Source organism: Rissa tridactyla, chromosome 5 (genome assembly GCF_028500815.1).
Source record: "Rissa tridactyla isolate bRisTri1 chromosome 5, bRisTri1.patW.cur.20221130, whole genome shotgun sequence".
In the NCBI taxonomy this organism is placed as follows: domain Eukaryota; kingdom Metazoa; phylum Chordata; class Aves; order Charadriiformes; family Laridae; genus Rissa; species Rissa tridactyla.
Window position 1 is genome coordinate 21,560,756 of NC_071470.1, and position 15,143 is coordinate 21,575,898.

Sequence of the window (15,143 nt, forward strand, 5' to 3'; positions counted from 1 at the left end):
TTGCTTGTAGAGGCATCCAGAAATTCTGCACTGGAATTGAGTTCCCATAGGAATAGCTAGACTGTAGGAAACCAAACCAGCTTAGTGGCCTTACAAAAACTAAGAAAGGAACTGTGCAACTAAAGTGAAAGCAAGGCTTATGAAACACTGAAAGCAGTTACCACTTTTGCCACTATTGCAATACAGTTTCTAACATTTTGTTCTGGACTGTTGTATATATCACCATGTATGGTTTGTGTCTTCATTAAAAGCAGATTATATTTTTTTCTTGCTTTGCTCTCATCTCCAAAAGAATCTCAAAGCGAATGTATCATGTATTCTGCAAAGCTGATTTTGGTGTTAAATTTACACTAGTAGCAGATACATAATGGGCAGTATAAATATTCTTCAAGTCATAAATAATAATTCTTTCATAAATAAAATGTCTTAATGAATAGCTGTATATTTTGAATCATGTCACTTTCTTGGAAGCAGAATTCTACAGTGAATAAAACATTATATTTTTACAACTTCAGGTCTCTCTATTCCAAATGTGAGTATACTCTATAAATGCAGCCTTATATATGGCATAAATATGTTTCTTTTATTGGATTTGCTGTAGAAATAGAAACCTTTTTTTGCTTAAATCTGTTTGTTCCTGAATTGTAAAAACGTAATAGTGATAGTTTATTGCCTGTGCTCTGTGAAAGCAGAGGCAGAGCTATTAGGCTCCCAGCAGGAGCTATTTATAGCTTGACATTGAGTACTCCTTTCTATATCGGTGCAGCAACACCTACTCGCACAAAAAGTGAGCTATAAAAAACTTAAAGATTTTTTTTTTTCTTTCTCTTTTTACCTTACCCTTATTCACATGGGTGTTACTTCAGGTTATTTGAGCTCAAGCCAGAAAGACTAGAATATTACTGAGAGGAGATTAATCTCACACAACCAAGGGAAGAAATAGTCTGCCCGGTTTTCCTTTTACACGGATGAACTGTCAAATATAGAAAGGGAAAAGATTGTATGAGGGAGAGGCATGTACATGGAGTGGGATTTTTCTGGCAAGTCGGCAGTTCTGGAGTGTGCAGTTGTTCAAGGGTATGAGATTAGATGTTACGATATGAAGGAGTAAAATGGGTCTGAGGAGTAACACACACATGCTGTCCGTGTGTCTGACTAAAGGTGGCCGTATATGAAAGCTTAATAAGGAATGTTTTCAACAGTCATATTTAGCCTTGATGTTTCCAGAGAAAGGATGGAAGAAGACCACCAACAGTAATGTTTTCTCACTTGTTCTAAGTCTTCAGTATTCCTTCTTTTTATGTTTATGTGGCGTTTTGAACAGAGGTTTTCTGGTATCAGTAGGGGCTTCTAGGTCTTTTTGTAATGCAGGTAATGACAGCTGATCCATAGTCAAATTTGTTAATATCCTTGCTTTAAAGAACTCATAATATTATGTAAAGGTTATGTTTTTGTAGCAACTCCTTTGATTTCCTCCGTACAGGTTATTCTGCATTGCCAGGTCTTAAAACTCTCTATTTTCATGTATCTATTTGTATGTCTGAACCAGGCCACGTGTAGCAAATACAGTGGTTACACTGTGTAGTAAAATAAACAGTATACTTCAGCTCTCACCTCAGAACTGATGGAGAGCAAGGACCCTACGTTCAGGGTTTACATTCAGGACCCTACATATCAGGTTTAATACCGGTTAACTATTTTCCACTGTGGCCCATTTAATCCATTTAACTAATTATTACACTGGTATTATTGAAGAGGTGATGGCTTCATTTTGTTTCCAGCAGTTGGAGTTTTCCTCATTAGACTTTCCTTAACAATCTAATGTTCAAGATAATTCTGATTTTCTTAAATGTATTTCTGTGTTACTTGGGACGTGATGGAGATTTTTATATCTGTATCCATCTGTCTGTATACTTTCTAAGAGTGATTAACTGGAGTAATTTTCATGTCATTATGGAGTATGTATCTAAAATATTTAAAATCACATTGAATGGGAGGAAATTGCATGGTTTTTACAATTCAGTAAAATACCGGGCTTACATTTCATGGTTTATCATTGATGCAATTATTCTGATAGGAATAAATTATTTGTATGGTTCAGTATGAGTTTATATTGCTGCTCTATTTATGATTGAATTTAAGAATAAGAGAAAAGTCATTTAATGCTGGATATTAAAAATGTAAAAAATCAAATATTCTTAGAAATAGACATTTGTTACTCCTCTGGTTTTTTTTTATTTTGTCTAGTTAGTTTGCTGTGCTGTAGTTCGTCAAATGTGTGGGAAAATTGAAGTATTTTCCTCATGTGAGGCTTGTGAAACCATATTGAAATTTTAGAGTGGCTGGAGGCAAGATAATTCAACTGAATGTAATCATTATCTTAAATGGTGTTGTGTAGTCAAACCAAGGGCCAAGTATGAATGGAAGCTTCAGAGGCCTACGTGCTAGAAGCATGCATTGGAGACGTATGGCCTGCAAGGAGCCTGATATCAAGGTTTTGGAAGTGCTGAAGAGAAAATGTTTTGACCCATGTTGTTAAGGGAGACCTTATTAAAAAATATGAATGTGGTAATTGACAGCATTAGTGTTACCATGTCAGGTGGGCAAGATGTACCAGGCAGTTTCTGTTAGATTACTTTTATATGCTATGAAGACTTAAAGGTTCTGTAATGAATTTCATATTTGTAAAACTTTCCATTAGATTGAAAATTCAGAACAAAATTCGTGATCTTGCAATGAAGAGAATCGATATATGAGGATATGCGGTATATATAGGTGTCACACATGTACACATACAGTTTCTGTCATGTGTTTGGCTGCATTTCAAGAAAGGAAGCCTTCTCCTGGGGCTCTCTGGGGCATGTCTGAGCAGGTGTCCATGCTCAGCACCACAGCCTCTCTTTGTCCTCAGGAAAGCGGTGTGCCAAGGGGTCTGATCAGATCACGGGTCAGATGCAGGTGGGCAGTCTAACACACAAAGCAGCAGAGGGGCTACGGGGGGTGCATTATAAACAGCTGCTGCTGCGAAGGAATTTAAGGTGGGAGCAGATCAGTCTCAGGTACAGCATATGAGAGGTGTCAGTCTGTACCTAGTGCAAAGAGGTTGTAAAATTCTTCTCTGTGTCTTCTTCAGCACCATAAACTGCTATATGGCTGCTCTCTGAGGACAACTCGTCTTTTCAGCTGAGAGTGAAACAGGGAGGAAGGCAGAGTGCTACAGACTTGGACCATAAGCAAGCTGGATGCTTAGAACCAGCTAGGATAGTTTCAACCATGCACAAAAAGTTTTCTGGCCTTCATCAGTTATCCCTCTGTCACCTAATTAGGACTAATGGCATAGTTAGTACCCCCATCTTCTGCATTTTCTCTGGAGTTACTGCCTTTTTCCTTGCTTGTTTCCCTCTGGTTATTTTCATTTGGAAGAAGGACAGTGCCTATCACAATGGAGCAACAAAAGAAGAGTCACCCATATTAGTTTAGATTCTATTGAAAAATAGGTTTATAATGTAAATACAATATGATTCAAATATTTCTAATAATTGTTACAAAAATTCTCAGAAATATTTTTGTGTACGTACGTGGAAGAGGCCATTTATTCCAAATAATTGAATCATTTGGCCCATTTGATGCATACACCATTGTTGACTTATTCTTCATATTTTTTAAGGTATTTTATTGATTTAGGTGCTATAAAGACCAGAAGAGCAAGACATTTTCGCATAGTTTAGCATACATTTCACTAGCCTGGTGAGGATTGGGATCCGTTTCTAAGGGGAAAGAGTGAATTAAATAATGAAATTTAACTGACATTTAGTGCTTGGATTGTTCAGTGCAACTTTAGCATAATAGTTAGCTTCATTGGGGAAAACTTCAGTGCCTACCATGGAAAATCAATTATCTAAGAGATCATTTGTATAGAACTGCTTAGGGTGCTTATAAATTTTCCACAAAATAGAAATATTTTACAATAGAGGTTGGTTATAGATTTGACCTCACAAAAATATTGCTTTTTTGCAACAAACTGCTAAACTTCTGAAACTATAAAATATCTAGAGGGCTTCCAATGGAAAGATGCGAAATAGTGTTGTTCATAAAAATCAGAAATTTTGAATTTATGTTCAGGTACCTTTGATCAAACTGATGAAAATATATACTTGGATTTTTTTTTTGGCCATCTTTCCATTCTCCCGTGTTTTAACAAATTCCATGTATGTAAAGGTTCATCCAGTAACCTAGGTATTTAATCTTAATTTAATTTCATAAATTTATACAGTGGCTAACTGGTTATACCAACTTGCAGTCCTTTCAGTAATAAATACTGTAAGAGATGCAATAGAGAATTCCCTAGGTACAACACACAAAAATTAATTACCTGGGAATTTATTCCTGTTCCAGTACAGTTTTTTCTCAGTACTAATTTTAACAATAATTTCTCCATAGTAGACACAATTTATGTATATTTCTGTAATGCTTTGTTTCAGTTGTAGAAGTAAATAGCCAGCAGAGGGAGCACAAATTAATTTATGATTTGGATTACAAACAAATACTGATAAAATGGCTAACACATTGGTGATGCTTATTGTGGAAAGCAAATAACAAATGAGTAATGTGTTTGTATTCAGTGAGGGACCAGAAGGATGGCAAAAGTGCCTGAACATTAGAAACATAAATGTTTTTCAAATTCTGCAAGTGAACTATAAATAAACTGATGAATGGAAACCATAAAATCACTTGATTTACAAATGCCTCTGAAAAATCAGAGTGATTTTTCACAAATTTCAAGTTCTGATAATTAACCATAGGTGCCTCCCAAAATTTTTGTTGTTGTTCCAAGTGTTACAGAAGCTTTATGCTCTTGCTGATGGTTGAATCAATAGCCTAATTCATTTAGACAGTAACGTGGTAGTTTTTCCTCTCTGGCTGAATTAATTCGATGGTATTAGGATTAACAGGTCAGGAGCTGTGTTCATTTGGTCACTTGTGAAGTGAGACTGGGTTCACTGCAGCAACTTAAGAAAAGCAGCTGGAACATTCTTCTAACTTAGCTACCACAAAGCTCATTTGGTTTCATAAGGCCTTTGGGAGGTTCTGCTCAAAACCATCATTTTGATCACAAGCTATAATTTGTATCTGTCAGAGTGCACAGGTCAGAACAGGATACCGGCCTACAAACAGACGAGGCAACTCTATTTAAAGAATGAAAAATCACTTGTCAGGTCCAGAAATTGATGAGGATGCTGAAACAGGCAGTCACATTGAAGCAGACGAGCAGCACAATCTTTACGGCCAGAAAGAGGAAAAATCTGGTGTTTAGTGTCTTTTAAAAAGACTACGCAGTATCTCTATATTTTTTGCTAGCTTTTATGAGAGACTAAGCATTAAAAAGGATGGAAAAGAAGTCAAATGATACAATAAGAAGGGTGGTGTTTATTTTCACTCTGTCTATGAATATTTTGAGCTGATGTGTGAAGAGGAAGGTATTAAACTAAGGAAAACCATGAGCAATTATCATAGGTTTCTACTGGGGAAATAAAATAGGGGTGAAGTGAGAGAAGCAGGCTTTTATGTGCAGCGTATCTGAGCCAAAACATTTATGAATCTCAGTTTTATGACACTTTACAGTAAAGGTGCAATCTAATTAAGTGGTAGCAGAAATTCAGGTATCTCCATTCTTTTAGTAGGCTTGCACAGGAGAAGTTGGTCCCAGGAAGAGCACTGGCTACACAACAGAGCTGAGTATTCAGGAGAGTATATATTGCGTGAAACAAAATACATTCAGATGTGTATTCATAACCTTCTTAAGAGACTGTATTGCAATTCTCATACAGAAGAAGTAGTCTGTGCACCAGTGGTAATTGTGATGGTGTGATACATGGTAACAAAATGCACTACTTTTAGTATGAAATGTATTAATAGAGAGAAAACGAAGTAAGGAGCGATTTGCCATAACATGGCCATCTGCGATGGTAGCAGTTCGTTCTTGGTGACTCGGGGGGCTAGTATAGGGGAGAGCTCTTGCAGGAGTGGGGTGGGGTATGACCTGCTGTGCAGTGGGAATCCCTTCAAGATTTTACCTCCCTAGGTTTTAGGGCCACAGAGAGAATGACTGACATCCCAAGCACATATATTACACAAGATAGAGAGCTTTGTACCAGCTTGAGGGGGAAGAACGGTGTTCAGGAAATGGAGCTGTTTCTTTATAGAATGATTTCAGAGAATTGTCTCATCCACTTACTTGGTACACATGAAAAGAGGATCAGCTGGACACCTGTAAGATATAATGGAGTCTTAACAGTTTTGTGAAATAGGTACTATTTTCTCTGTTTGATAGCTAATAACAAAAATATTGCATCCTCTTTTTCCAGGAGATGTTTTCCTATCTTTCAAGTGAGCTGAAGAAGCTGGCAGACAACCACAACGAGAGACTGTTAGACACACCACATAATCCCATTTCCTTAGGTAACAGTTGTTTTTTTATCTTTTTAAAAATAAAATTCTAATATACTGTGCATTCATAATGCACTTTCATATACAGTTCCTATATATTAAACATTGTTCACTACCCTCCATTAAATTGTTCTTAGGCTGATATGAAACCACTGAGTTCAATAAGGTAACCTACTATAAAAGAGTAGTGAATTGACCCCTTTATTTTTTTACAAAATCGTTCCTGTCCAATGTACTCATTTATTATAATCAAGGCAGGCAGAAGCATGTTATCATGTAGTAATACTTTATAAATAAGTAGATTTAAAAATAAATTAGAGTATAATTATTTTAACCATCGTCTTATAGTGCTGTAAAAGATATTATGGAATTCCTACTCAAGATATTTGTTTTAACCAAAATTCTGCTGAACACCAAAGTAACATTGCCTGCCTCTGCAGAATGTGCCTTATGTCTAACCAGAGAAGTAATCTATGATAGCTTGTGGGAAAATTAAAAATTATGACATGTAGTATTTGTATTTATTTTTTTCTTTATATCTGAACACAAGCATTTGTCTAAATTTTTATTGTTGAAAAGCAGCTTGTTCTCTGTGGTTCTCCTTTGGAGAAAAAGGAGTTTTGTAGTAGTTTTAACCTGACCTTTTGTTACTTTAGCCATGTCACTGAAGAATCTAGATGAAAATAATGATGGTGCTGTTACCCAGCTTGGATCTATGCTTTTCACAAGACAAGTTTCTGGAGCAAGGTGAGGATGCTGTGATTTTGAAAAATTTGGGGTGTTCTATTAGCATATGTTTTATGAAATCTTATAATAATTGTTTTGTACCAGTTGTCTCATGATTGCAGATTACAGTCTGACAAGAATGAATCAGAGAGTAGTACAACCTTCTTTATCACTGTTACCTACTAATAACGTCTACCTGCCTGAGTTAGCAATGGGGCCCCCTTTGTTAGCTTTGGTAGGCTAAATAGATAAACTATGCCCATTTAATTTCGTGTCATTATTCCCTAGTACCCATCGGTTTCATTTAGTTTCCAGCTGTTGCCTGATCTTATAGTTAAGTTGTAAGCTACTTAGGGAAGATCTTTGTTTTGTTTATTGCACCACAAATATGGTTGTGCTGGATGTCAGGGGAATAAGCTTTTAATACCCTACACGGCTTTTTGTCATATGGAAGAAAATCCTGCTTTCTGTAACTAATTGTGTTTAAAAAAAAAAAAATATTTTTTTGTAGATCTACAACATGAACCAATTTATTCATAGAGACACTGGTACATGGAAATGCAAGCCAAATAATTTTTAATTATTTTGATTTAAACCTTTTAGAAGAAGAGAATGATTTAAAATTTGTTTTGGCAGGATTCCTTAATCTGAATATTACTGCTGCCATGCTAACTTCTGCCATAGACTTAATGTCATTTTTTTGTAGCAGAGCTGAACGTTTCCACATCAGAAGGCATGCTTCATTAGCTTGGATTATTCCACTTCCTGCACAGATGAATGACAGTAAATCTATATGTACTGTAGTTAGATGCTCTCTTTTAATTTGCTTGTCCTAACCTTGGCTTGTCCTGCAATTTTAGCTATCTTTGGCTGAAATGATTCAAGAGATTCAATTTTTGAAGTTAAAACTCTCCAATTCTTTGCCTGATAGAAAGGTTTCAGGTTTTTTCCTGTTTTTACATAAGCAAATAATTCTTTTGTAGTATATACACTGTTTGACCTAGCATTTCAACAAATTTTAAATGTTATACTTGTGCTGAATGTCAGTGGTGGGAATAGCAACTCCCTACTTCGCTAGCTTTGCATAACCTGTGGTCTGCACACTTGGGCAGAGGAAGGATCTGCTAATCCTAGTGGCATTCATCTGAATGCAGTTTCTTTTACAAACTGCAGGGAACCTCTCTGTAGAGGTAGTAAATTCTTATCAATTGATTGGTGTGAACTGCTTGTGAAGGCTTTAACTATAGCCACAAGGCAAGGTGTTTCTTTAGCAAGTAAGGATGTGGATTAGGGTCTTGATTTATCAGGGAATGGATGTCTACTGAAAGTGCTGAGAAATAGGGTGTAGTAGGTTAGAGGCTCTTAATGTTAGGAAGAGGTAAAAGCAATGGCAGAAAGTATCCACTACAAGGAGGGGATGAATATGGGATTAACATCATAGGCTGGGAGGAAGGGGAGGTGTAGTAGGGAGGAATGGATGGGAGGAAGTTGGGATACTGAGCCCGCTGAATCACTTGAACGCAGATATTTCGGACTGCAGTACACCGTGCCAAGCAGGTGTCTGCACTAAAGGCTGCTGTCAATATGGGGATCCCATATGTCAATGTGGTGATCCCAGCATCACCACATCCCCTAAGGAGGGGTGAACAGACCCAGGTCAGATAGTCAGGGCTTGTTATGGAATAGGAAAGTTTGCTGCAGTTGTCTTTTTCGCCCCACACTGGGGAGCTCATAAATACCGGTTAATGAAGACCTTAATAATTTAACGGAAGAGGGGAAGGGACATATGCATATGCACACAGACTCGAGCTAATTCAGGATCTGCTACTACCGGCACTTGTGGTGATGCTTGGGCACTAACCTGGAGAATGCCTTCTTACATTCATTTGTTTAGAGTTAGCAGATATTACACTGTATAGGAACTTGTGTAATTGTGTTCATCATAGGGTAACACATAAAATATCCAAGGCATCTTTAACTGAATCTCAATTTTGTTTGTTTGTTTCAGGGTTGTTCCCTGTGGGTCTGTACAAACAGTGAATAACTACACTTTTAAAGGCTTTATGTCACATACAAATGACTATCCCTGTGCTTACCTCAATGCTGCCTCAGCAATTGGAATTAAAAAGCAAGATGTAGATGTATTCCTAAAAAGACTCGACAAGTGTTTGAAGACTTCTAGAAAAGAATCAAAGAAAGGAAAAGTTGTAAATGAAATAAGTAACTCCAATACAGGCACAGAACAACTTGAAGGCCAGAAGATAGAGTTTTAGTAACGTGGGAAGATACGCTTTTGTTTGACGTATGTCAGGTTTGTATTGGGTTAGCATTCTGAATCTGCAGTGGAGAAAATATATTCCTGATCTGAAAATATACCTGTGTAAAAATACATGAAAATAATTGGGTGAAATTCAGTTTTAAAGACAGTAGGTGATGTTCTCTCAAAGACAGAGGGCCAAACGCAATTTTTTTTTGCAGCACATAAATACACTTAATGTCTGCCAAAGTAAAACTTGAGCTGGCCTTTCAGCCTGTGGAAGACTATTTGGACCGGTGTTCAGCAAAACGCAGAATGCTTATTCACATATTCTTGATTAACAAGATTTTCTGTGGCAGTGGTTGAATTCCTTCCTAGGTATAGGCCATCCAGCAAGAAACATTGCACTGCTATCAAAATATCTGTTTCTCATCAGCATACTTGCCAATTTTCATTTATTTTTGAAGATTTATATAACTGTTGGGGTAGCCCTTACTAAATACAATATTAAAACCACATAAGGAAATGGTAGAGTTGGAGTAGTAGTGTTTTCAGCTGTTCTCAGTTCTCAAGAACTGTCTAGAACAAAGCAGCCCTCAGTGGCAAAGAAAAACCTAGAATACCTCATATCCTGTCAGTACTCAGCTCTTGGAAACACTTGCATAGTTCAGCAACCCAAAGGAATTTTAATAATGAAAGCAAGGGGTTGTGGAGTGGAGAGGTACAGTTGTCTTTTTTCTTTTTTTTTCCTCTTTCTCTTTTTTCCATTTAATCTTTTCTTTGATAGGGCGATCAGGTCAGAGACCCACTGAAAAGGAGGAATGCCTTGTGGGATTAATGCAGCAGTTTCAAGAGCCAGTGAGACCTGAGGGTATTTTGGCATTTTTATTCCTTTTTTTTTTTTTTTTTTTTTTAATTTATAGACTTCCATTTTTGAAGCATCTCTTGCCATTTGCACCGTTGCTTCTGTGGCTGTGTGCTGTTGCTGATCTGAATTCATTAAGCAACCAGTAGATTCAGAGTCTGTTCCTGAAACAAAGGTTCCGTATCATCAGAGTGACAGTGCTGTGGGTTGCAAAACTTTCAGTTAATTATTATTAAATGCAATTACTACATTGTATGTAGTTTTTACGTCATTTGCTGTTCAAAGTGAGCTTAATGTTCAAAGACGTTTTCTTTGTCTGTCTGTAATGTAGTAATACTTGGGACACCACAATTAATGAGTTCTAAATGTCAGGAAATATCCTGGCTGCTGCGTTTGGTGGGATCTGAGACGTGTATCCTTCAGAGCCCTCTGTAAATTGCTTAATCAAAACAGTGGTGCTTTTTGAAAGGATTGTCTATCCAGCGTGTTGAAATGAATTGATACAAGAGGTGATGTTAATATGAGGAAGTTAATAGTACACTAATCATCATGACGGGGCTGTCACTTAGCGAGGTTCATTGTATCTTAAGCTTAAATTGAACTGCTGCTTCTACATTGTTATTGCTATCGTTACAGGTTAGATTGATTAAAGCTTGTAAAGGTATGGCTCCCCAAACTACAGTCACAGTTGTTATTTGCTGTACAAACACATCCTAGGAGAAATGTAATATAACTTAACCACTGAGTCTTTGTGGCTATAAGGAGATATAAATTTCTTTTTTTTTTTTTTCCTTCCCCCCATTTCTTTTTTTTTTTTTTATTGAGAGCATGCTGTGCCTCAGTTTTTCCAGTCAGTAAAGCCCTTCTACAAACTTGGGTGTCAAAACTCTGCCTCAGAATTCAGTATATTGGAGTAGCCAGTGAAAACCGCAATGCCTTAGTGATGCCTTTCTTCCTGGTTTTCGGTATTGCTGTGCTGTGCCTGAATGAGTATAAATTATTGATTTAGATGACTAGTCACAGAATGTGAGCATTAGAACTATTGTTACGAGAGTTTAGGGAGGTGCATGGTAGCAGCTAAAATAATAAGCAGTTGATGAATAATATCCTGAAACTGAATAAAGAAAACAGCAGTTGCATTCTCTGAGAGGAAGAAACCTCTACCTTTTATGTTCTCATAATAAATTGTCTGCTGCAAATAATTCACTCACTTCTACTATTAACTGAACTGCTTTCTCAGGTAGTGTTTTTCCTGTCTTTGAAATGTTTCCCATTTGAAATTAAAGGTGGAAATGTCAATGAATCTCTATAAACAAGTATCCAGGGAAAGAATTAAATGGTTTGTTCTCATTTTAACCTTGTAAACCTTTTTTTAATTTAAAAAAAAGTTTCAGATTATGTCTTTAATTGAAAAAAAAAAAAAAAGACAACGCATTTTTAATTTGTGTGTCATTACATCTTTGCAAATCTTAGTGATGCCACCTAAAGTCAGGAAATTTAAAATATCTTGAGAAATGTGCTCCATCATGATGTATAAACTCTTAAACTAAATATTGGTGTTATGTTGCTTTGGTAAGCTGGTGTACCAGTTTTCAGTTTTGTTTGCTTGCTTTGTCCCCTTAAATGTCTTCAGTTAATATGAAATTTTTAGAGATGAAAACATTATATAATGTCATTATAAATAAAATGAAATTTGAAGCAATTCGAATGGCAATATGATTTCAAGTAAATGAAGAAGAATTGGTTATTTAGGAGATTCGGTAGATAAAAAGTATTTTTCAAGAAAGAGTATAAATCACTTATTCTCTATTCACTAATATCTATGGTAAGGTAGTGAAATAATATTGGAACATACACGCATGATCAGAGTTTTTGTTTCCTTTGTATAACAGATATGGGGAGATTTCATGGCTATGGCAGGTCTCACCCACTAAAAGTAGTACTGTGAAAGATGGTAATAGCATGGGCATAGGTTTGTCAAACTATGCAGAGTAAAACAAATATATTTTAGCAGTATTTGCCTTCTGTGAAGATCTTTCTAAGATTGTACAGTGAAGTAAGAAGCTTCTTAATTAACTGTGCATCCCTTTTCCTGGCCTCTACATGGGCACATGTCACTAAGGGCTTCCACATACCTCAAAAATCTGCCAATCCACGTTACTAGTGAGACATCTAGGAAGGCCGCCTGGACTTCAGAATGTACTTGGGGTTCATACAGCAAGAAGCCGTAGCAGAAACGGCAAGAACAGATGCCCATTTAGTAGGGCTCTCTCACAGCTACTATTTAGCTACCTATCTGCATCATCTACTAGGTCACAGCATGTGGTTACCAGCTGTGAAATAGCAATCGGCAAGCACTTAAAATATTCCAGAAGAGCTGAGGGTTCAGAAAGAGAAGTTTAGGAGGTTACCATTCTTGATGCCTAATCTGCTGTGCTGAGTTACTGCCCTGTAACAGAGGTAGGAAAATGATCTGCTTGGCAGCTATTGCAATTCATACAGTGTATTAACAAATAGTGAAACTGGGGTGTGTTTGAGCATTGCAGGTACGAGAAGCAGAGGCTGTAGAATGAGCGTGTCTCCCATTCTTCTTTTGCAGAATGTATATTCTACAGATACTTGCTTACCGAAGGCAGTAATGGGGCAGGATGCATGGGTAGGCAGGGACCCTTCAAATTGCTGCAGTCTGGATCACCAAAGTGACTTTCCTCACTTATGGTGCCTGTAACTGTTCTGAGAGATGCTTTTCTTCCCATCTGATATTACATCTTATGCTATCTGGATCCGTATAAGTGAAAGAAATGAAGGAGCAGATGGATGTGCCTTATAAAAATAGCACTGGGATAATATAGTGCAAGCAAACTGACACGGAATGACCCATCTCACAGGCCCACTCTTAGTTTACTTCTTTTGTAGTATCTGAGATAATAAACAAAACGAAGGACCGTTTGAGCAATAATACTGCCTATTCACACTTTGTTCCTAACGATTGCCTAAGACACAAAGCAAATAAAATCTACCAGATGCAGCAAATTCTCTTGAGCCTAAGAAAGCAAAACTGTAATGTTGCAAATGTAAATGCTGGCATTGCAGCTTAATACACGTATAAACTGAGCAATCTGTATTGTGCGATCATCATTTTTTAAGAAAGGCTGGAGCCCAGAGACTAGCAAATATTCTCATCTGCAGTGTATCAGCAGTTCTCAGTCTTCAGCTGCTGTATAGATAATAATTCTAATTGAAGAATCATTACATGAATCCATATGTGAATGATAGATGGGCTATAGCCTTTTGTTCATGATGCTTTAAAAATTGAGTTGCTGTTTTCACTTTTATAAGGGGTGATTAGATTGCCTTTTTTTCCCCCTATTTTTTTAAAATGCAACATTTTAATCAACCTGGCCTGACAAGATTTGGAATCCAAAGGAAAAACAATTTCTGTAGCTGACAATTTTTTTAAACAATAGCTATTTAAAGGCTTGAATTGGTTACAAAGTGACTCTCCACAAAGAGAACCTTTGTTCAAATGTTTTTAATTCTGAAAACAGTGCTTGAAAAATTGTGCTCTGTGTGCTCTGTAATAATTGTTTTTCATGTATTATACTTTTTTCCCCTCAAAGATAACAGCATACGCTTTAGTGCAGTTTAATAATTCTTTTTAAAAATCATAGTTAAAAAGGCATTTGCTCTGGCACTCATCAAGCATCTGTCATATCAAAGAACCTAGTAATATATTTATCTTGATGGATAAGCTTCAGTGTTCTGGACCAAGTTCAGTGTAACTGGACCAAGCTTTCAATGCTCCTTTGGGGATCCTCAAGTCAAGTTCATGATCTAATTAAGATCGGTGTGATAATTATATCTGCTGCTGAACAGGAGTCTTTCATCATACCGCATTTCGACTAAATTCTTTAGCGTGGTATCAAAGCTGATCCAGTTCAGACACTGAATTGCTTTCTTAACGTGGATGGTGAAATTTAATTTGCCTTCAGATGCTGGATTCAAATCCAGGCTGAGTCGGCTATAGCAAAATTATAACTGCTTTATTTTAACCTAAAGTGAACAGAAAGAATATAATGGTTTTAGTCGGGTGCTACCTTTCCTGTTACTTGTTCTCAAAGAGCTGCAGACGTTTGGCTACCGTCTTACACTTACTGGTGGTGGTGGAGCTGGTTCAGTACCAATAACATGACAGCAACAGAGGTGTGTGTGTTATTAATCTTTTCTCGAGGCACCTCAAGTAGAAACACACCACTTCCCTGGGAATTCAAGGCAAACATGTAGTGTTTCTATTGATCCGTTGTCTCCAAAATCCATTTCTCAGGCACGTTGTGATGGACGGGTACTGGAGGAGCATGTAGCCAGAATACAGGGAGAAGGAGCAAGGTCTCCAACATTTCAGGTTTCTAGATTGGTTATATGTGCTTGGCTTTTGCTACGTATAAAGCTCATATTGCTGTGTAAACTCTTGAAAAAATGTTTGCAGCCGTTCTCGTCCCTTAGCTAACTGTTTTTGAGCTGGATTTGGGGCAGCGTGTGCGTCTCGGGCACTGCAGCCCAGGGCTCACTCTCTAGGGCAGCAGCAAGGTCTGGCTGCAGGAGGAGAATTCCATACCCAAGGAGGGCACGGAAGAGGAGGGGAAGAGGTTCCTGTTTTGGTGTGATGCTGGACTGCCAAGCGGTTGTGACAAGCAGAACTAGTTTGCAGACACAATACTGTTGAGCAGTTAGTTAATCCTATAACTAGTCTTTCTGGAGCCTGAGGAGCTGCAGAGGGGAAGAGTGCTTAGTCTGGTCTGTAATATGTCAAACAGGAATGCAGGGAAGAAAAATCTGTCAACTGTAACT

At 37.3% G+C, this 15,143-nt stretch overlaps 1 protein-coding gene across 5 annotated transcripts in view; it reads left to right on the plus strand.

Moving 5' to 3' along the window:
• SEPSECS (Sep (O-phosphoserine) tRNA:Sec (selenocysteine) tRNA synthase) overlaps window positions 1-15,143 on the plus strand; it is a 39,657-nt gene that overhangs the window by 13,529 nt on the left and 10,985 nt on the right. For 2 of the 5 annotated variants that reach the window (XR_008466775.1, XM_054203994.1), the window contains exons 9-11: window positions 6,366-6,459; window positions 7,104-7,194; window positions 9,182-9,484. Coding sequence is in view for 4 of the 5 variants with exons in the window: in XM_054203994.1 (XP_054059969.1) it covers window positions 6,366-6,459; window positions 7,104-7,194; window positions 9,182-9,446 (450 nt within the window). In the remaining variant the exon portion in view is untranslated. Of the gene's footprint in view, window positions 1-6,365; window positions 6,460-7,103; window positions 7,195-7,882; window positions 9,147-9,181; window positions 10,328-10,353; window positions 13,737-15,143 lie in introns of those variants that run through there. The other 3 variants (XM_054203995.1, XM_054203996.1, XM_054203993.1) reach the window with 3 other exon arrangements.